Raw genomic sequence first — 23120 nt, forward strand, 5'->3', positions numbered from 1 at the left:
TGAAAAATATAATTGATAACTTCATCATTGAAGTTTATAGCGATGAAAGAGTAAAATTTATTTCACATAGTATAAGCTTTTAATGGATTATGACAGCTTGGTCAGGTATAGTGAAAGCTAGTAAATTATACCACGAGGATTCTGCTCTCAAATCTCCGACTTGATCTTTTTCAAGATCGTTGCAAACATAGGCCTACTACACCTATGGATTCAAAAGTGTAAGTAACATGAAATGATTAACAGTATGTCACATTATCACATAACTTATCCATTAAAATTTAGCCAAAATTGATTTTGGAAAATTATATTATTACGACCTATATAATTAGCAGTCTAAAAGCAAAACTAAAATAATGGGTGAAATAAAAAATCCAAAATGAAAATACTACAATGCAGTATTAGTAATAGAAGCAAATATAATGTGGCAGTGCAGACATAAAATGCCATTTTAATCGTAACTCGAAAAATATATGTTATAGGGCCCACATAGAAAACATTTATTTTTCATTTTGGTTGATATTATCTAACTTAAAAATTCAAAACATGTGTATATGGACCATTAGTCTCTACAGATAAAACTTGTAAATTTCCGTACGTTCCAGATTCCGTTCGTACGTTATTATTGCGACAAGACTCATTTTTATCTTGAATATTTCTTAAAGTTTCAACAAAAATTCTATATAATTTTTCTCCGTCTTTTTTATTTATATTTCCGTGATATTGCATCCGATTTCCTTTTTGTTTTCCACCAAGAGTTGCTTGAGGAACCACTAATATATCACCAGGGAGTTCAACAACAGAGACCAAAGAAGAGTTGGATTCTTCAGATAATGATTTACTGAGTTTAATATTACACACAGACTTTGCCATTTTGATGGCAGTCTCTTCTATAGCATCTTTCAGAAAACAAATATACACTACAATGCCTCTTCCTATTGAAATAAATGCTGGATTCTCATTGGGAGCATTTGCATTAATTTGAAGTTTTGCTGAAATACACTGCTGGATTATAATCCGTGCAAAAAGTGACTGACCGTGTGATTCGTCCTTTGACATTTGAAATGTTGGTATACACCCTACATATGTGTGATATATAATCAGCTATGAAGCAAAAAAGAAGGAAATACAAAGTTTAGAATTGGGCCATATATACTGGTATATATTTAATATATAAAATTTAAAACAACTTAGAAAAATAGAGAAAGTGTACACACCGACACAGTAAGGGGTATATTTAGTATATAGGATTATTTAAGTAGCCTACATAACTTTGCTAACTCTTTTGTGTGTTGAAAAAAATGATTTGTCCATTGTATATGAACGTATTAGTCCATATCCTATTACCGTACTTCATTTCTTTGCATATAGCTCCTATCGCATGTTTTTAGGTGAGTGAACATGTACCACTTCTTCTTGGCAAAACCTTCCATCTTGTATACATTCTGTATGTTTTAAACCTTATCTAAGGTTTTGTTTGCTCTCCTGATTTCATAATCAGTTTTTATTTATTTTTTACCAATCATTTTATTGTTATGCTGATTATGGAGTCGAAATATACTTATAATTATGCCTATCAATCATGAATTTTTTAGAAGTTCTGAAGTTTGTTTGTATGTGTAATTTTATCTGTTCATTAAAAAATTGTTTTTGGAAACATTTATATGACACTAGGCCCCATACTGTTTGTATATTTAAAATATTTTCTTGTGCCAGTTGGTCCTTTAGTAAAGACTATTTTTGCCCTAATAAATAATTTTCAGATTTTAGTATAACATATTGCTGTAGACTATTGTTTTTTTGATTTATTGATGTTTAAAAAAATTGAGCCTACTGGTAATTTACCATGGTTTGATGGTGTAAATTGAGTACGGTCCCGGTAAAGGCATATACAGATAGTACCAGAATACAGGAATACCGTTACACACTGACATAACGTAGCCCCCACCGCTGCTATAACACAGTACAGCAGTAACACAGGATTATGAAGGTCTGTTTACCTGTACCGGTAACTATTTAAGCCCTTTCACTTCAGCCTTCGTCTGCAGGTTTTTGTGTCTTCTCACTACTGTACTAAAATAAATCAGACAGTGCAGCAGGCCAGCAGCGACTGATGGTTGCAATTATTAACTCTTTTATATTGCTTTTAAAAGACGAATAAACATAACATAGGCCTACATAGTAGGCCTATACACATACCGGTACATAAAATATCAGAATATAGAGAACTAGCTTAAAGAAAGTAAATTTTCTTAATAAGCTAAAGGCTTGAAGTCGAAGTGCACATTTTCAATAACTCGGCAAGAATTTGGATTTACTGTTTTAGGACATCGTATAGGCTACACCCTGCGCTTGCAATGTTCTAGCTATTAGCCATACCCCTACCTATCCCGCGTTTGAAAATTCAAAAGGCAGAAAGGACGCAAGAACGTTATATGCAAGTGAAAAAGCATTTGCCTAGTCTAGTGACTCTAGTCTATATTTGTATATTGAAACAGGATTGAGCCATGGACGTTTCCCCGACCCTTGACCTCTCAAAGATTTTCAGCACTGATTTTGATGGACTTTTCCCCGACCTTTGAACCCCGGAAAACTCTTCCTATACTTCACCATTGCAAAATTTTCGGGGCTATTTCAAGAGTGCTTTTGCGAGTTGGCGCCTGTGAAATGGGTTATGTGTTTCAAACCATCATTATGATTCATAGCATACAACAATCTGTTTTTTAAAAAGTACCGTTAAAGAATTCTAGCCTAGTCTATCACAGCTATTTCTACATTAATTTTTATTACTGCAATTAAATTAAAACTCCTAGGAAGACCGGGTGACCATTGAATTATCTGATTTACAATTAAGTTTCCAAAACACAACTGAAAACTAACGAATAGAGTTCAAAAATGCGAAAACGAGGTAATGTTTACGACCACGCTTGAAAATCTGTCTGAGTGAGAAAAGTGTCTGAGCGGATGCGAAAAGGGGTTACGTCCCTTTTTGCAATTTGCTGATTGGCCAATGTCACGAAAGAAACAAGGAAGTCGATGCTCGGGGAAAGGTCCATACCTCTTATAGGTACTATTTTTCAGAAACACAACTAAAAACTGAAAAATAACAAGCAAAACTACTAAAAAGAACAAATGTTTACATGTCACGATTTTTATTATCCGTGTGTTTTAATTTAGTTCTTCTTTTATATTTGCCCACATGCTTATCGAAGATTTAATTGGATAAACTCCATCAGAGTCCGGTTACTGTGAGACTCCGACCACCATCGAGTCGTGAGAAAAAAGAGCTTCCCGCCACTTCTCCGGTCGCCGCGCTGGTGGACGGTCGTGTTTTCTCTGTTTTAAGTGTTTTTAACTGTGAAGTTGTCTCATAATAAACCACAAATCCGGAATCTGAGTCTCCTGATTCAATACACACGATAGCAACATCATCTACCGTGACATTAAATCCGCGCTTGAATAGCTGTTTGAGCGAAAGAAGTGTCTAAGCGGCGGCATATATTCCAATTGTTACGTCATCATTGAGTTATGCCTATTTGTAATTCTTACAGTAATAGGATTTACATATTTATCCAGAGGTAGAGGAAAGCCGATGAGACGGCTTAACCATATGGCGAACCACGGCTCTCGCCCGGTTACCATTCCAAGTAGGGTATGGTTTTTTTTTTTCGGAAGCATGGACTTGATGGTGGAGGACCAGTTACGACCAGCGGTTACGCGAACCACCCAACGGCGGCGAGGAGTCCAGCGATCATTTCGCACATAACCATCCATGCATGTGATTCGAACCTGCGAACCCACGCAGAGTAACAGAGGTAAGGTGGCAGCGTATTCTTAACGCTTAGCACGATGAGCCACAACGCCGCCGCGCCGGGACGATAAACGATGTCCGGGGAAACATCCATAGTGGTGGTAGCATAAAAGCAAAATTGAGGATATCGAAATAAGGCTGTTTGGGAAATAAATTGGGGATGGTGAAATAGGATGGATAAGTTTCTAGATAAAAATTTCTATCAAAATTTGACAAACTATGCCAAAAAATTCACTCCGATTTTTGGAAGTACATAAGTGTGCAAACAATTATTTTCAAAAAAAACACATTACAAAAGAAGGCAGAGACGTAGGATTAGTGATGCCCATGTAGTGAAGTTGTATAAATGACTGTAGGGGGCGATGGTAGAAACAAGTTGGGAAGTACAAACAAGCTGGGAAGCAAACAAGCTGATCTATATAACAATATGAAGCCCCACAGTCTAATCAGTCTTGAGTTTCTTATTTTTTCGCTTTAATTATAGATGTTTTGGTGACAATATATGTTACATATAACAACGTTAACGTTACAATGATGCGTCGTACCCATCCTCAATCAATCATCATTTATTAGTGTATATATATACAAATATGGAGGTAGCTAATTTTGTTCGCCTATTTCACATCAAATTTTGTAATGTAAAGGGACTAAAATGTATGGTCAGGGGGATATTCACTTGACTAACAGAGACAGTCCCCGAACTTGTAATAGAGTTAAAATAAAGGAAAATCGGAATAAACTTATGGCCTAACTTGGTACACATATTTCGAGAGTACCCAAATGGACAATTCGCATAGCCGAAACACATTTTTATGAGATCATGAATTTGACAGGAATACCCAATACTGGGATTGCGAATGAAAATGCAAAATTCATTTTGGCAAAACTGGGAGCCATGGGTGTTCAATGTTCTTCAAAAATGGTTCTTGTTTCATGGGAAATGGGTTCCAGAAACGGTTTGTTTCATCGGAACATTTGAAATAATTATTTTAGTGTAAAATATCAAGGTGTTGCGACAGTTACGGGGAAGCTACATAGCATATCGTCACGCTAGTAACCGAATTGCGTAAGTCATTTTGGCGATTTTTAGTTTTTTATATAATAGGTATTCATGTAATGCTGCGCACCTGTCTGTCAACTCAGATTTTGTTTTAAGAATTCCGAAACCCATAAAAATGGAGATTTAGTATGACATGCACATTTGTGCAATTGTTTCGTCATACTGAATTACCATTGTTACCGCAGGACTATTGTGACAGCACAAAGGCTAAATAACCTCGGCGAAGTATTTTCGAGTTTTTGCATCTCGGATTCTAGCTTAGCGCGTATTAATTTGAATTTATACTACAGTATAGGAAGACGTGCACTTGTGATATTCACTGTCCAAGTTCAAATCACCTTGGTTGACTTTTATATTGGGTGCATTGTTTTAATCTTTATATTTAATCTTAGCCTTATTTCGGTGGGTGTGCAGAACGTGTTATATTGATGAAATATATATTTTTAAACATAAAAAATAATGTGATTGAAACTGTTAGCTATTTTGGGAATTAGACATTGTAGATACTGACGATTTCAATTGTTTTGGAATGTTTAGTTTTTGGGACTGGGGCATATAGTAAAGTTGCAAAATTGCGTATGTCCCCAAGTCATAGATACATTTTTGCCTAAGTCACAGTTCGCCATTATGACGTCACTTGACTGCGTCATACAAATTTACTTAAATCTGGCTACGATAAAAAAAAATTGAACCATGGCAAATTATTGACTCTCAATGGCATAACATCATCATTAGGAAGTTTTTTAGGTTTATCTCAAAACAGCTAAAAATGACTTACGCAATTCAGTTATTAGCGTGACGATAATAATTCCACAATTATCCGCGTATTCCATTATATTAGTGATATAAAACATAAATATTCCCCGAAGCAAAAATTTTAAGCGTATTATCGTTCTTTAAGAGTTTTTGTCTGGTAAATTTGTGTAATTTAATTTTGGGAATTTGGTGTTGTCACAAGGCACCAAATTGCCAAGTTATTGTGCTATGATACACCTTCTTGTTTCCTAGATTTTATTGATACCTTCAACAGGAATGCTAGTGGTAATATGTGTTTTGTAGAATGTTATGAATTTCTAAGTCCTGCTTCTTTGATATTTTGTTTCCATAGCTACACTTCGGCGACATCATATTGTAAACTTATCATATAAAACATAAAACATAGTGTCATATCAAAAATGTAAGGCGAAGCTAATTTATAAAGCATGTACGTCAAGGACATTTTATTACGAAGCAGTGACAACTAGTTAGAGCTAAATTGGAATTACGAAATGAAATCGCCCTCTCCAACAAGATTTTCCACACAAGATGACCGTTTAAAGCAATGGTTCAGGACTGGAAACTAAGATAACAAGATTTACCCCCAATGTGATTGGTGATCATTTATTAAAAATTCGTCAAGCTAAGTATGAAGAGCTCTAATTTTAGACGCGAAGTCCCTTACCGCATTTCCCCTTTCCATTTAGCTTCAGTTTGGCGGAGAAAATGGAGAGTGGGATTCGGTGAAAAAGGAGATGTAGGGGAGAAAAAAGGAAGGAGTGGGAAGAAGATGGACGGGAGTTGGTAAGATTGGAAGTGGGAAGGAGAGAGTGTTGGGGTGGGAGAGTGACAGGGGGAGGTAAGAATAAAAAGGAAGATTGGGGGATAGTGGGGTGGGAGCAGAATAGAAATGGAATAGGTATAGAGGAAGAGTGCGGGTGAATTTCTGACATTTCGATCCTGAAAGATATCTTTTTTTTAACAAAGAACACAAGAATGAACAGAAAGGCTAGGTCAGGAAGCTGCTTCCAGGAAGAAAAAAATCCAATTTAATGCGACAACAGCCCTTTTGGCAACCAGATCTTCAATATCTGGTGAAATAACAAAGAACTCAAAGGTGTTGGTTTTCAATTCCAATTGAAATATAGGCCTACTCATAACAAGAGAGCTATGCTCAAATATATAGACATGGAGAGCAAAGGGAAATATTTTATCATCAATTCCCTGAAAATCTTGCGCGTTAACTTACCCGTGCCTGAAGGCCTATCGTAGTACCGGTAATGGTACAGTGACTATCTCAGAATATTAAGTAGAAATGTTACAAAACGCGCATTTTCGCACCAAAACATGTACGTATTACATCTGCAAGGTACCGTTACGCTTATAAAAACAACAGCTGATTGTCCGCGGTAGCTTGTCTTTACATCAAACATTGATGTAATTCAGATGAAATACAGGCAAAACGAATTAATGCTCCCTTCTAATGACACCTATCAAATCCCGCCATGTGTGTATTTTCCCAGTTTGAAATTTATCAATTTTTATGAAGCTTGTTTAATTAGAACTTTGTTAATTTTTCCGGTATGAATCACTGTCGAGCTAAGATACTTCACTCCAACGCTGAATTTGCAGAATCCGCCGGCGTTCTCGAAAACCGTTGCCGAAAATCGCCTTCTGCACGAGTCGTGATATTGTCAGGCAAAAATAGGCTGATACACATATGTCTATCCAATAATAAGCTACATATTTCTCGCAACTTGGACTACCAATAATACAATGTTTCTCGCAACAAAACAAGCAAATAGATGCGGTTTTTGTTAACTCCAAATCATTCTCCACAATACCGAAATTTATCGCTAAGAATGACGAAATTTACCCCATGTTATGAACTGCTGGTTTAAAGTGTCTACTTCTTTTTATTTTGTTATTGCTATGCTATTATAGTAGTTGACCGTTTCCTAATAAAAGTGAAAACAAGGTCATGCAAATATGTTGCAAAATGATAAAGCTCAATCGCAAAACTTGGTCAGTTTTGCTGTTGTTAAAATTAGTTTTTGTCGATTTGTCTCGAAACAAGGTTTTGCACCGCTTTTGATTTAATTACAGCAGAACTTTGTTGAATTCTGTTTATGTGCCTCGAACAATAGGGAATTATGAGTGATATACTCCTGAGTTAACAAAATTACTCGAATCTCTCGTGGCGGGCTAATTAGCATTTTACTCAAAATCCCATGTTAATAAACTATCAGTATTGATTTGGGTAAACTTTGGGCTACCTTATTAGGGCATTCGTACCATGTTATAGCCAAGTGCTCCATATATACCAAAGACAGACATACTAGAGATAAATGTTTTCCTTGTGCATGACACAAGGGTGATAGGGCACGTAGTGAATATAATAAACTTGGTACACGAGGTGTCATCAGAAAACATAACACATATGCTGCAAACAGATTGATGATGGCCAGAATGCAAATGCTTAACAGGGTGCAAGTCGTACACAATGGCGACTGCAGTTTTACCATACATTAGTTTGCCAGCTATAGCTCGTAGAGATTGTGGGCTATACCGACTATATATATGTTGGCTAGGGCATAAGTTTATCAACAGTTTTACAATATCGACATTAGTTTGTCAGCGCGTATAAATTATGAGCTATACCGACTATATACCGACAAACTCGCGTATTTTTTACAAAGAGATGGCTGTAAATTTACAATTTTTTTTACAGTGTGTGACATAAGTTTATCAACAGCAGGTACAAATTGCTTGAGCCCTGGAGTTGATGATTTATCTGCAGTAGCTTGAATAAACCCCTTCTATCTGCTTTAGTATATCTACTGCCATAGCAAACATACGTTTTTATGGTGACCACACCAGTACTTGATTATATATGTAACAAAAGTTTGTCAGCTGTTTCTCATATTCAGAGATCGTGTTCAATGAATTATCAAAGTCTAAATAATTATTTTCGTCATTTTCCAATTTTTGTCGAAAGCTCAGATAATTCGTGTTTTAGATTCGCTTGTTGCTGTTTAACAATTTCAATATCTGATTTTATTTGTTCAACGTGCTTCAATATTGCTTCTACAGCAAAACAGCAATTGCACTGACTTGTCTCTCTGACAGATTCTTCACGTTCTTGAACGACCTGCAGTTCCCCCTAGAAAACCAAAGAAAGACATGTTGTTATATTTTTGAAATTTTTCACATACAATCATACGACATATTATTTCTACTATCATTGGTGTTTGTAATATTTTTTTTACAAATCATCACTAAATTAGGTGATTTTTAACCATTTTAAAAAAGACGTTAGACAAGCACTGGAAATTCTTCATAAATCGTTTGTCACGCTATTACCCAAGTTGAAATTTTGAATTAGCCACGTACATGATTGAGGAAGAAGCTCCATTCCGTTTTGATCCATTCTTCCAGGTCAATTTTATATTTTCTAACGATTTCCTCGTTTCCCCTCAAAAGATCCAAATCAAATGAAGACATTGCTTCGTCATTAGCACGGTAATGGTGTGGATTCAAGTCATCATTGTCTTGATCTTTCTTGACCTGCAGTAAACAAAAAGCAGCTTACTCAATGTGACATTTTCTATAATATTACTACGTGACCGTACTTTTGAGAATTCCAACGACCGAAAAGTAAAACTTACATTTTTAATATGCTGTCTGTAGATTCTTTTAGCTTTATCTGAGGATATTTTACAGCTCCTGTGCAACTCTGCCTGTAAAAAGTGTTACATCAATTTATATGAGCTTGTGCTAATATTTCTTTATTGTTTCTATTTTTACACGATATGCCTCATTAGAAATATTATGATTGATCTAAAAAAATTTAAATGCAGCTCAAACATTAGAAAATACCATAACATCTTGAAAATTGTCACACGTTTTATATTTTGTCGACTCCTATTAATTTATTTATTTATGTCGACTGGATATATATATTTTTTCAATCGACTTCTTTTCCTCTCGATTTCAATATTAATGCTATAAAAAGTCACCTCGGCACGTTTATTCTGGTCACGAAATTCCTCTTTCCACTTGTCAAAAGTATCTTGCAGATTTTGTTGGCAAAATTGCCGCTCGACTTGACTAATATTCATCCGCTTCAAATAATCCTCGGATTTTTTCTCAGCCTCAGAAAAATATTTTCTCAAGTTTTCTTCTGTACACGCGTCCCCCCCAGTTTTCTGACACATAAAATGTAAAGATTTTTAATTAAGCTTTTGTTAAGCATTAAAATGTTTATATCAATATACTTTAAAATCATATATTCGTAGATTTAAATTTGAATTAAAACTAATTTTGGGTTAAAAATCCGTTCTTTAATCGCGGTTATCACAAATATTTATTTTCGACTATATTTTTTAAAATAAACTTTTTTAATATTTTATGTTATGAATTTTACCTAATCCATGCACAAAAAACAAAAATTTAAAAGTATTTAATGGGTCAACTTGTTGGTAACACCAGTTCTACTGCACCAATACTATACATAGCACCCCGTGCATTATTTTTCTACCTTTGTCGAAACGGGCACATACAAGCTGCATGTTATCATATACCAATTTGTTATTTTAGATAAACATTTTGCACTAATGAAAATTACAAATCTATTCTAAATCTTGCGCATAAATCCCAAACTTCAATACTTACACGTTCAAAGGATCGTTGGAACTCCAATTTTACTCCGTTCAAAATCGAGGCGGATTTTTTGCGGGCTTTATTCTGTAAGTACGATACATTAGATTTGAAATACGATAATGAAGTAATTGGTGAACTGTTATAATTTTCTCAGTTATTACTTTATTACTGTTCGCAATTTTCCGGTGGTGCTCCTTTTTTTCTCGAATCATTTTTTGTAATTCTGCGTTTACTCTGTTATGCATTTGGCTCGTGAATTGCGCTGATATATGTTGCATACGATCAAATGATTTTTGTTGGGATTCATTGTGGCTTTCTTCTATATATAAATCATCCATCAAATCTTTGCAGGCCTAAAGAGAAATACGCAATTTGCATTCATCTGAAAGATCTATGTACCAAATTTCACAATATATAAACTACATGTTTAATTTTGTTGCTCTTCACAATTTTCGTTACATATGAATAAAAGAGCTTGTCACTGCATATAAACTATATATGTTTGACGCGTTAGTAGATAAAACAAAGTCTGTACACCGTACTCAATATAACAATTTTGAGGATCAATTCGTAACAACAAACCTTTTCCATTTCTTGATTGTAGATTTTAATACATTCTTGTATGCAATCAGCTTCTTTTCCTTTCTGCATTTTCTAAACAATAATATAATTTTTACAAAATGAAAAACAAAAACATATTTATTGCTTAGTCATACAATGCAGAATTAGTACAAAATATCTTTCAAATTCAGTCAAAACGATTTGATTGATCGTTAGATGGAAAGTTGATATCATATTAAGAAAAATGCAGCATGGATTGTAATTAATTATACGTAATGTGTTATAAATAGACCATAAAACCTAACCTCATGTAAAATCCTATGTTATTACTGCATATACCATATATTTGTATAATATGCACTAGTAATGATAAAATTGTGAATTTATAACCAGTTTTGGTGAGGTATGTTACGGATTTTATGGCCATCTTGCTCAAGGAAACTATTGTAAAAACTAACCAATATATCCATGTTACTTTTTTGTAACTTTGCAAATTCTCCTTCCAGCATCCTATTCAAATCTTTTTTCTTCTCGGAAATTAATATATCTGGCATTCCTTTTGAATTTCCAGCATATTCTTTTAACGTATCAGATTTGCATTTCATGTGAAGCTTTTTGAGATCTTCCAATTCCACCGGGTCGGGCTGATCCAGAGACTGTGGTATATATTATATGTTTATCACGAAATCGAATAAATATTCAAAATGCCAAACTTAGCAATTATTAATTTAAACAATTTATGAACAAAGTATGAATAGTTTTCTTGTGGAACAATTGCCTCACCTTCTTCATCTTATCTGTATATTGCTGTCTTCTCTCTTTAGTAAACTTTGAAAGTTTCTCAAGTATTCTTTTCTGAAAAGTGAACCCAATTTACAAATTTCGTACATTTTACGACCATATATATATAAATTTATATACATGCACGCAGAAACCTTTCTGCTTTCATGTTCTTCAATCGTTTCGGAAAGTAATATGTTCAACTTGGTTTTCAAATTTTCTCTCGAACTACGATAAAGATCCATGGGTCCGTCGGATACAGCCTTTGTGAATTTATCCAAAGCTTCCAGTCTAATTTTTTTGTGAATTGCCTTAATATCTATTTCGTTTTTGACATCATTTTCACATTTCTGAAATAGTAAAAAATACAGGACTTACAATTTGTATGAGTAAAATACGTGATAGTAACATGTTGTTTATAATTGATGCGTTCAAATAATACAAAAAATCAATATTCGTCAAAACCCCACATCTTTTATTTCATTTTGTGCCCAATTGTAACATGTTCCCAATTCCATACTGCAAAGTCCATGGAAATCTTTCTGTAATGTAATAAAACCTTTTTAATTTTTTTTTAAGAAAAAAAAAATCAATCACATTGAACGAATAATTTTACCATCAAGCATATTAAAAATAAGATATATATTTATACTCTTTACATAATAAATCTGTGGTAATACAACTTAAACTATGAAGAATGCCCAAGCAATAAAACAATAACGCAATTGACTGAATTATATATATATATAAATGAATAAATATTGCAGGTAATTGGCCATTTTAGCAAGAGAAAAAAAATTACTTCTTTTTGTTGATTCTCTTCCAAGATGATTTTGAATTTGTTTTCTAAAATCGCACCCAATCGTTCTAGACATTGATTCTTTATATATCCTCCCAAATTCATATCCGAGAGAATTTTCTTTGCCTTTTCAGCAGAATTTTGGCGAATTTTTTCCAGCTGAGGCTTACTTTTCACTTTTTTGTTTGTTAGCTGAACAAAAATATTTTTTGCTATCAGTTATTGCAAAAAAATTATAGGTGAATTCAAAATTACCTTTACGACTTGTGTTATGAAGTATTTCCCCAATTCTTCAAGTTTTTCGGAAATTTGCATTTCATCGTTTTCCTAAAATTGAAACTGATTAATTTGAAAAGTATATTATATTATTAAAACAGAATTGAACTAATATCGCAAGTTACTTTATTTCGAGTGATGATTGTTGATGCCAAATCACAAAGTGTTTCCAATTTTGTACGTAACTTTATTTTCCAATCATTAAATATTGTTTTTGGAATGTCTGCTAACACCGATTCCTCAGTTGTGTCATCCACTATTTGTTTCAAAATTAAATCAGCTTGAGATGAATCTTTAATATTTTGTTGCTGCAGAATCTATAAAATAATATTATTAATTTTCCAATGGCTATAAGCGAGTTCATTTTTCTCTTATAAGTTAAAAAATCATATGAGAACATTTGTACTATTTTTCGTAACTTTTCCCATTTATTTACGTATACTAAATGCTTTTCCATATATATTTTAACAACCCACTTCAGATAACTTTACTTTTGCCTCTTCGTAGATATCGTTTATTTGAAGATCCAGATATTTTTGCATCACTTTCTGTTATAAAAATCACATACTTGATGATTTCGCAATATTTCAATACAGACAAATTTAAAGAATAAATACCTGGTATTATAGTTTTAGTTCTACGGGTAATAAAAGGCAATCATATACAGATAAGAACCTGAAGGTTTATAAATCAGTTTTCATCTCTATAACTGACATGAAGACACACCAGCTGCACAGAATTTTGAGAAAATCGACTATATAAATTTCATTATACATGATACAAATTTTCTCAGTGTTTCTGAGGACATCTTGAGGATCGATGTACCCAATGCCTTTTGGGATTTTAACAGTTGCCTAAAGTATATATGTGTCGCTATGTCAATTATGGTTTTATTTCCCGTTTAGTGTTTCATTTCGTAAGCCCGTTTGTACATGAAAATGATTATCAATAAACAGTAGGTGAGTAGGTTTAGTAATTTATTTGTATATAAATATAACTTGTTTATTAGCCTAAAATAGATCGATTTTATTTAGCGTTAGCCGAATAGACTTATTAGGTCGAAAACACTGATTTAAAACCTATGAATTGCACGACTACAAACCAGAGTTATAGTGTCAGCAAGTGTTGATCCCAATAAGTGACAAAGTGATAAATATATGCATGGCATAATTTGAGTCTTGAAAAATCTAAAAATTTGGTCGCCTTACCAGATTGTTTGTGTTTTGTAAAACGACATCATCACATAATTGTTTTATCATGTTTTTGATTTTCGAAGTGTACTCTGCTTCAAAATCTTCAACTCTACGTTTAATGCCATCAAAATGTTTTCCAAGAATAACTGATTCGTATTCTTTACATGAATCTTTTATTTTAATTTCTTCGACATAGTGTGAAAATTTCTGTGGTATAGAAAAAATACTCTTTGTCAACGTGATGTATTACAACTAACAAATACAAATCTACTCAAAATTTACCTTCCGCAAAATATCCGAAAGCTCCTTTTTCTTTTCGTCTATATATTTGTCGTAATCTATTCTACACTCGGCCTGAAAGTATTAATTTTTTATGATACAAAGATGGATGAACTAGAAAACAGGCAATAACAAATTTGGTGTGATTTGGAAGTCACTCTATCATTTACTACAACTTCACCAAAATCGATCAAGCGGTACAATCAGTTGACATTGCAAAGGCGAACGTGCACAAAAAGAATTACTGCGTTTGCCAGACGGAGCTGCTCGAAAAAGAAGCCAGGCTTAGATTGCCAGAGCGATCGTCAACGATGAATCCTTAAAAACTGGCAAACAAATAACTAGTTTTTCGGTGGAATAAGAACTAAACAATAGAATTAATTAGGTATACTTCTATTGCTAGATTCCGATCAGAAAATTCTCCAATGTCGTTCTTGATGTGCAGTTTCACCGATTCCATAGCCTCTTTTTTCGATTCATCACCACCGTAAAAAGCCCTGCCTTCCAGCTCTGCGATTATTTCGTTTTCTGCACTTTTGGCCATTTGTGCAAATTCAGTGTTCTTTAGAAATTGGCTCTCGCCCATATTCTAAACATTAGATCAAGTTAAACAAGTCATTGTAGCCAAGTAAAACTGTAAACTGGCATATTTTTTATTGGAATATTTTTATACTTATCTTAGTCAAAAGTCAAGACTGATAATTTAAATCAAGTAAAATTCAATAAAATTGGCTACACTAACTTCAAAAACAATTATCCATTACCTGCTTCATTTTGCTTTTGAATTTGTTTCTAAACTCGATGACCAGATTATTTTTAGCAGCCTCAATCTGTGCCTATTGTATAAAAAAAATGATTATTTAACAACTGTAAAAATAAATTTAATAAGTGTCAACGGTACAAATAATTTTATTTCGTTAAATTTAAAATTTGTATTTCCCAAAACAATATATGGAAATATTTATTATTATATAGGAAATATGTGCAAGCTTACGGGTAGGTGTTTCCTTTTTTACAACGATAAATTATCAAATAATAGACAAACTAGTGCAAATACGAAAACATTTGTATCCATCAAGTTGCTATTGGTTGATTTATTCCATACCTCTACAAAGTCTTTGGGGGTTGGCAGATTATCACTTTCCAACATTTTCGAAAATTGCAACGCAAACTCTGCTAATTCTCGTCCATGAATTGGTTTGTCATTAAATTTTTTTAATGATATTTTATCTGGATCGAATAAAAAATGTACCAACTCGTCCAAATGTTGTCTGAAATCTGAACTTATGTCTGAAAATAAACAAACATATAACTCAAGGATAATTAGAAAAAAAGCAGGCTAAAATAAAACAAAGAATGCTGTCTTGAATGCACGAAAAAATGTAAAAGCTAATGTGATAAATCGACCTTTTGGGCAAATTGAAAGCATTTCTAGTCATATGACAGTCTAGAACGAGATTTAAAAGTATTACCTATTTCGTATTTTGATTATTCCGTAATAATACCTCGTCCATATGTTCCAGTAATATCCAAGAAAATAGTAATGAGAACAGAAAATTTAATTTTTAATTGCAATGTTATTTGTTTATCTGATTGCAAGTGTGATACAAATATTGTGTGATGTAAAATTGTAATTAGCAATGTAAATCTCCAAAACGCTCTTTGCCAAGATAGCCCTGCAAGGTCTCAAATCTACGTCATTATACTCACCCTCAAAGGCGCCATTGAATTGTTCTTGTCTGCTTTGCGCAACTTTTTTTCCAGGGTGAGGTAATAGAAATCCCCCAACTTGTTCAAACATTTTTTTGAAGTTTTCCTTTCTAACGTTATTTTGTGACCCTCTACTAAGTTGTTCATTAACATAAATTTCTCCGCCTTTGGCACCGCAGCTATGTTCATCACGATCTGGCCAATCACGAATTAGAAACAACAACGTCTGATAAAAAGATGCGCTGATTTTCGTCTTTGTATTAGCCATAGTTTATTTAAATGTGATCTTATCAAAAATAAGTTAAACAATATGTTACCTGAAAAAAACTTTTGCCGTGAAGACCTTCAGCCATTCTAGCATGTTCTACGAACATCTAAATTAATTTTACTAACATTTAGTTTCATACAAAATTGATCTAATAAAGACATCATATACTAGTTCACATGCTATGTTCTTCAAGTAAAACGTATATTAGGTTCGAAATTGATTTTTAAATGAATAATAAAATGTTCGGAAAGAATTTGACTGTACAAAAAAGGCCATGAAAGGTTGGCAATTGAGCCTGATATATATTAGTTTATCTGAACAACAACATGCATCATTTGCACGAACAGTCTATTTTGAATAAACTTTTGATGATAACTAAAATTTCTCAGGTTGGGGAAATTATCGAGCTAATATTAATCCTTTTATTATAGTCTAAGCCTACATTATGTTTTAATACAAATATTCAAAGCAACCATTGAGTATTCTCCAAATTTATACAATGCGAGATCTAAGAAGTATATATAAAGTAAATCTGATCAAATCATGGGTAGTTACTTATTATATATGTATATTTATGGCGTCAACAATGAACTATATTATCTCACCTCGAAAAATTCTAATTTATCGCTTCGCAAACATTTGTTTACGTTGTAAATCATATGGGAACTTATTGCAAGACTCATTGTTATAATCTTTGAACTTTGAGTGAGATCATTTTCATTATCAAATGCTCCTTGAGTGTCAATGAGAAAGATTGCAACCTATACAAAAATGAACTTGTTTGCTAACGACGTCTTTACTCTTCTTTCAATTAATATTTTGATTTTTGGAATGATATCAAACATATAATTTTTGACACAATCCAATAACGTGTTTTGGAGTAAGCACTAGGCGAAATATCCCAACAGTATGACCAAAGCAACAAAACATGACGAAAATGCATTTTGTTTGACCTCCGATACCGGCCTATCTTCACTTGCATTTCAGTTGCTCCGTGATGTAGTGGTCTCAGTTAAAGTAAAATTACTTATTCAATTTTGATAATGAGAAATAATAGGATAATCCAGTATTAATTCATATCATTTGCTTTTGGGGTATTTGACAATAACTCACTTCATTGATTGTTTTGTTGGACCCATCAATTCTGAATAATATAGATATATTTTGCAATTTTTGATAGTTAAAATTAAAAATACGCGCGTCTTCTATACGGCTATTGTTTTTATACTTTCCCACCATGCCTTCTAGTTTTTGAAAAATAAAAAACGTTTTATCGCAAATTTTGCTCATTGCATAAAATTGCGCCACCACTAGGCGAAACGAAAAGTTTTCTAATAAAATATTGAATAACGTGATCTACTTCATGCCCTTTTCATAGAAAGATTGTTTTACACACAATTCTATTCAGATTTACCTTTGTTCCGTCCAGCAGAGTTGAAAAATATGGTTTGCTCCACATTAATATCCCCATTGTATTAGATTTTGTACCGCCTCGCCAAGAAAATCCAGTTAGGTTGGTTTCATTACTATTCATCCAATTGTCAGACTAAATTATAAATTGACACAAGTTATCAAGATGAGAAAGATATTGCAAAATCTCAGATAAAGTTCAAGAAAAGTCGATGCAACGTTATGTGTGTGTGTGTGTTTTTAAGTGCTATTTAAGTGTTATACCATTCAACGTATACAATTCGGCGTTCAATGGACCTTTCCCCGAGCATCGACTTCCTTGTTTACTTCGTGACATAAGCCAATCAGCAAATTGGAAAAAGTGACGTAACAATGCTCCCTTTTCGCATCCGCTCAGACACTTTTCTCACTCAGACTGATTTTCAAGCGCGGTCGTAAACATTACCTCGTTTTCGCATTTTTGAACTCTATTCGTTAGTTTTCAGTTGTGTTTTGGAAACTTAAACGTAAATCAGATAATTCAATTGCCACCCTGTCTTCCTAGGAGTTTTAATTTAATTGCAGTAATAAAAATTAGTGTAGAAATAGCTGTGATAGACTAGGCTCAAATTATTTAACGATACTTTTAAAAAACAGATTGTTGTATGCGATGAATCATAATGATGGTTTGAAACACATACCCCGTTTTACAGGCGCCAACTCGCAAAAGCACTCTTAAAATAGCCCCAAACATTTTGCAATGGTAAAGTATAGGAAGAATTTTTCGGGGGTCAAAGGTCGGGGAAAGGTCCATAGTATCCCAATGGTATGTACCGATAAACTCGTTTATGTAATGCAAAATAGTAAAGTGAAACATGGTTTGCATGTGGAACCTTCGTACAATTGGTAAATTAGTTCAAGTAGTTTGTAAATGTGTGATTTATGATATAAAAAGGGTACATGAATCCACAGATAGAATACGAAGTCGTAACATGAATTAAATGTTATCCTACTACAGTTGATGTACTACATGCGGAACACGGGCGAATCATATTTTTAGACAAAAATTGACTTATAGAGCTTACTCGTCCTGATTCAAGAAATCTGATAAACATATTTAGAATAAACGATTTCCCTTCACGCATAGCTCCAGTCACAGACAGTATCATAATTTTGCAATCATCCACTCCATCCTGAGAGAGTATTTTTAAAATATTATCTTTTACAATTCGATGTACTTCGTCATCATTTTGTTTGATGTAGATTGGAACTGCTTCACCTGCAAGACATATTTTTAACATGATTATATAAGTTTCATTTATCAAGAACAATTGTCAACAATTTTTAATTTAAAAGTCACTACCTAAAATATATGTTGGCGTTTAAAAATTTTATTAATAGGTCATGAATTGTTCTAATCCACCTCGACAAATTGCTCAATTTTGGCTAATATAACATGTTAAAGTTTTCATATGTCGGTTGAAAAACTTGATCATATTTGCATTCTTTAGAGATTTTAAATTATCACGTTTAAAAATCGATATGTTTTAATTACTATCAATAATTTATGTAGTAGTGAAAATGGTCGGAGCGGCACTGCTTCGAAATTGAGGCTGCAAGTTAGGCATTTGGTACGTTGTATTTTTACAATCACAAAATTTTATATTATGTTTTGATCTCATTTGGTTGATTGTATTTTATCTGGTGGGTTAAAATTAAAAGATCATTTCTGCTGCTGAAAAAAAGAATAGGTTCAGGCATACAATGGTTGTTCAATAAAATACAATAAAACTATAGCCTATAGGCAATGTTGAGAAGACTCACATTTTTTATTGATTCGAGTCATTCGAGCAAAAAGACTCGATTCAAATTCTACCAATTATACTTGACTTAGGAATAAAATGCTGGACAGAAAAAAATCGCTGACAAAATTCCGTTGAAGTGCGATATAGTACACATGATAATGCCGTAATGATAAATATATATTTGTTGAAAAAAAGGTACCAAAAATATTTTCACAAAACTCAGCTTTGGGTCGCGTAGGGTCGCGTAGGGTCGCGTCCCATAGGGAAACACAGTTGAAACATACGCATAAAATAAGGAGTACTATTTAAAAATACCCGCTATTGTTGCAATTAACAATACAAGCCTGCTAACGCAGTCGGCAGTGGTTCAAGAAAGGGATTGTGCACAGTTTGTGTACAAATATACACCCGATAGAGAACAGTCAACTATTTGTTAGCGAGGATTGTTATGCAGCGGGATGATCACGACGATGCAGTTAAAGATAATGCTATCACGAGAACACGAATGATAAAATTGCTACATTTTATAGTATATCCTTGGGAAAGAATGTAGTTCATGTTTATATTCCCTGCCAATTCTTTTCTAACTACCAAAGACCTTCAAAACTTTTGCTTCTTCTATTCTATTAAAAAAAAGATTTTATATATTCACATTTCCATCTGTTTGTTCGTACTCCCAGATAACCGATCCGTGGCCTCCAAGGAGGCCGGAGTCCCCCTTTAAAAAACCCTGTCATAAGCTAAAAGAGGCGACCGTGCTTCTCTTGCCTGTTGTCATGCTGTCCCTCAAATTCAGCTACAACAAAAAATTCACGAAAACGGGTTTTAGATTTTATGATTCCATCAATATTCTCGACAATGAATGATATACGGGTGGTAAAATGCCAAGTTATTCAAACAAAATGATCATGTTTTGCAACTTACAACCAATATTTTGTAAATAACTTTGTTTGACAGAGCCCCAAAAGATCTAACTACAAATATCAAAAAAGGTTGGCCAAATAGTCACACTACAACATAGTCGAATGTGCTGTATTTACGATAGATAACAAGTTCACCAAAAAGCATTACATGTAAAATGATAAAATAAAGATCAATTCAGCAATATCTAATTAAAACTTGGTGATATGCATCTGTTGATGATTTTAAGTGTTTGTTTCGGAAATTTAATGACAGAATCAATTGTGGTTGTCGGGAATGTTTCGAAAAAGATTGAATGGAAAAAAGTTTTCACAAAATGTCAAGGTTTGAGAGTAGTAAAGATGTGGAAAAAATACTCCCATGTTTTCTTCATTTGATAACCACACCACAGAACTTCTCCGATAAATATACGTAGCAATTGCGAGAGGCAGAAATGCCATGATGGAATTTCAACGCATTACAAACCAATATTAGCGATTCTCAGATATATTCGCGCATTCCCATCTGAACTGCGTGAAAAAGACTATACCTTTCTACACACTTGAAAATCTTTGTCAGATGAGCATCATAATATCGAATATCAGTAAAGGAATAGTGCAATGGGAAAAACATATAAGACGTAACTTTCAGTAAAATGCAATTAAATAATTTTATTGTAGAATATATATTTAAAAACATTTCGTCACGTCAACCGCAGTCCGAAACTTTAGGTCTCTGGCTGAGCTTAGATACCAATTGGCACTCATGTAAACTGGTAAGAGGCAGGTCTTATATTGAAACGCCACGGGATGGAGCAGATAATATGAGTATCCATCCCCCAGCTGTCATTTGAGTGGGTACTGCTGTTTTTTTGTATTGTAGATGAAGTCAAATATTCCAATCCATTTCAACTAATAAAATATTTCCGAGTCCTAAAACTTTAAGCGGGAAAACGAAATGCTCGCAGTATCACAAATGTAGTTTGAAAAGTGCAAAAGGAGGTGGCTAGTAGCTGTCGATGAATCTTGGCTTATATTAGTGAAAAAACTACCATTTATTGTACTAAAATTGAATTTCTGATATTGTAAGGAGATTCATTGTTACTATGAATTCAAAACTAACCTATGTAGTTTTAAAATATTTGTTTTCAACAAAAACGTGCTCCCGAAGTATTCGTACCAAGATGGCGTACAACCTGAACTTTGTATGTGTACCAGTTTACGCTTCAGGATGTTCGTCATCTTGGTACGAATACTCCCGGAGCGTCTTAAAATCCACTTAGAAAAAATTGCTCAAAATTATATACTCCACACCCACTTGGGTATCATTATTTATGTCATTGACATTATATCTAAAAAATAAAAAACTTTATGTCTTAAAACGAGCTTCGGCCACGATTCTGCCAGACTACATGTGTGCCGGTCCAACTCGTGGATCTACCAACACCACTTATTTGCCGATGCCGATTCGATATATACCAATACCAATATTACGAATTTCTTGTATTACTGCTATTCCAATAATCAGTAATTGACATCATTGCATATACAATGTTTTTGAGTTCTTTAGTGTAGGGTACACACGGGATAAAATGTTCGTCTGTGAATAGTATTTATTGGGAACAGTACTTCAACTAAAATGACAGGTGAGGGAGTCATGATGCACACGTGAATGCAAACTTTTGACCTGACTTATGACTCAGATGGACAGTGACGACTTGACTTGGACTCTGCCTTTAGATAATTTTATTCAACACTGCCTGAATTCTAGTCGGGTTTTTATGGGGATTACCAATTGTAATCTAGTGAGTTACGTGAGTATTGAAGGCTTTGAAAATTTAAAACGTCATTGTCAGATTGCTAAAACGTTTGAAGTTCATCTGAGGGCATATTGACTTCTGTATTGTTATTCAGAGAACACCGTGTCTGTTATACTGTAATGATCGTTACCGTCATTTTCTGTGAATATGTTTAAAATTTGAATTTAATCAGCAAATTCTTTTGTGTTTGTTTGTCCTGATGTTTTATCAAAACTTATGACGTTAGGCCCTTCAAATTTCGACTGTAAACAAACGCCAACGACCTTTATCTAGTTTCAATAAAGCAATTTTTTTGATATATATATATATATGTATACTTGTAACCAACTTGTTTGCGCAGACAAGCGTAAACTTTGAAATTATTAACGAATTCGTCGAATTGGATAATGCCTTTGAGTAACGAAATAAATTTTACCCACACATACTACGACCGATAACTAGGACCATATCATATAATTTGGGTTTGATAAAACAGTCCAATCAAATTTAGTAATACCAATTCAATAAAATACAGGAGAGCTTTGTTTAAAAATATGAACACGAAATGCAAACGAAATATTTCACCATCATATCTCAGAAAATCATATCCGGTAACTTGTCGGGGCACCTGGTACCGCTTTTTCAAATCCGGTGACAATGAAGCATTTTTCATATGATTTAGTTTGAACGTGAATTGAAGTACCAAATTATATTTCAGTTTTATTGCATCCTAATCATCCATTAATATAATATAATCATCATAACTATGTACTATTCGGTATATGTACGATTAGAAAATTGAAGTCGTGATAAAATCGATAATGTTACAAAGCACTGCTTCAATTATGTCGGCATGGCAAATAAAAATAAATGTAGAAACTAATGCCTACCTTCCACGCTGGCCATTGTTGTTTGCGTGCCTCTGTCCTTGACTGCAATATTGACAAGATACAATAGCAAAGTATAGTAATTTCATATAAGCTGAACTCTTTAGGCGTTTAATTAATAAAACAAAAACGTTGTTTAAAATGATACTTCAAAATCACTTGGCTGCAACATGACACAATGTCCTAGAT

General features: G+C 33.5%; 2 protein-coding genes across 2 annotated transcripts; both read right to left on the reverse strand.

Moving 5' to 3' along the window:
- On the reverse strand, nucleotides 1–1121 carry LOC120340474 (D-aminoacyl-tRNA deacylase 2-like). The gene has a single exon (XM_078112321.1). The coding sequence runs from the start codon at nucleotides 1054–1056 to the stop codon at nucleotides 529–531; it is 528 nt and encodes a 175-aa protein (XP_077968447.1). The 5' UTR covers nucleotides 1057–1121; the 3' UTR covers nucleotides 1–528.
- A 6476-nt stretch (nucleotides 1122–7597) lies between these two features.
- Nucleotides 7598–18842, reverse strand: LOC120325414 (uncharacterized). The gene is made up of 24 exons (XM_078114067.1): nucleotides 18627–18842; nucleotides 17567–17698; nucleotides 16758–16913; nucleotides 16202–16258; nucleotides 15885–16110; nucleotides 15280–15464; nucleotides 14939–15010; nucleotides 14566–14763; nucleotides 14178–14249; nucleotides 13911–14102; nucleotides 13179–13250; nucleotides 12828–13019; nucleotides 12682–12753; nucleotides 12430–12618; nucleotides 11783–11977; nucleotides 11631–11702; nucleotides 11306–11503; nucleotides 10869–10940; nucleotides 10448–10639; nucleotides 10299–10370; nucleotides 9644–9832; nucleotides 9293–9364; nucleotides 9018–9191; nucleotides 7598–8787 (listed from the first exon to the last, which is right to left on the reverse strand). The coding sequence occupies exons 1-24, from the start codon at nucleotides 18840–18842 to the stop codon at nucleotides 8599–8601; spliced, it is 3456 nt and encodes a 1151-aa protein (XP_077970193.1). The 3' UTR covers nucleotides 7598–8598.
- Between the last annotated feature and the right edge of the window lie 4278 nt (nucleotides 18843–23120).

This window comes from Styela clava, chromosome 1 (assembly GCF_964204865.1).
Source record: "Styela clava chromosome 1, kaStyClav1.hap1.2, whole genome shotgun sequence".
NCBI classification, from domain to species: domain Eukaryota; kingdom Metazoa; phylum Chordata; class Ascidiacea; order Stolidobranchia; family Styelidae; genus Styela; species Styela clava.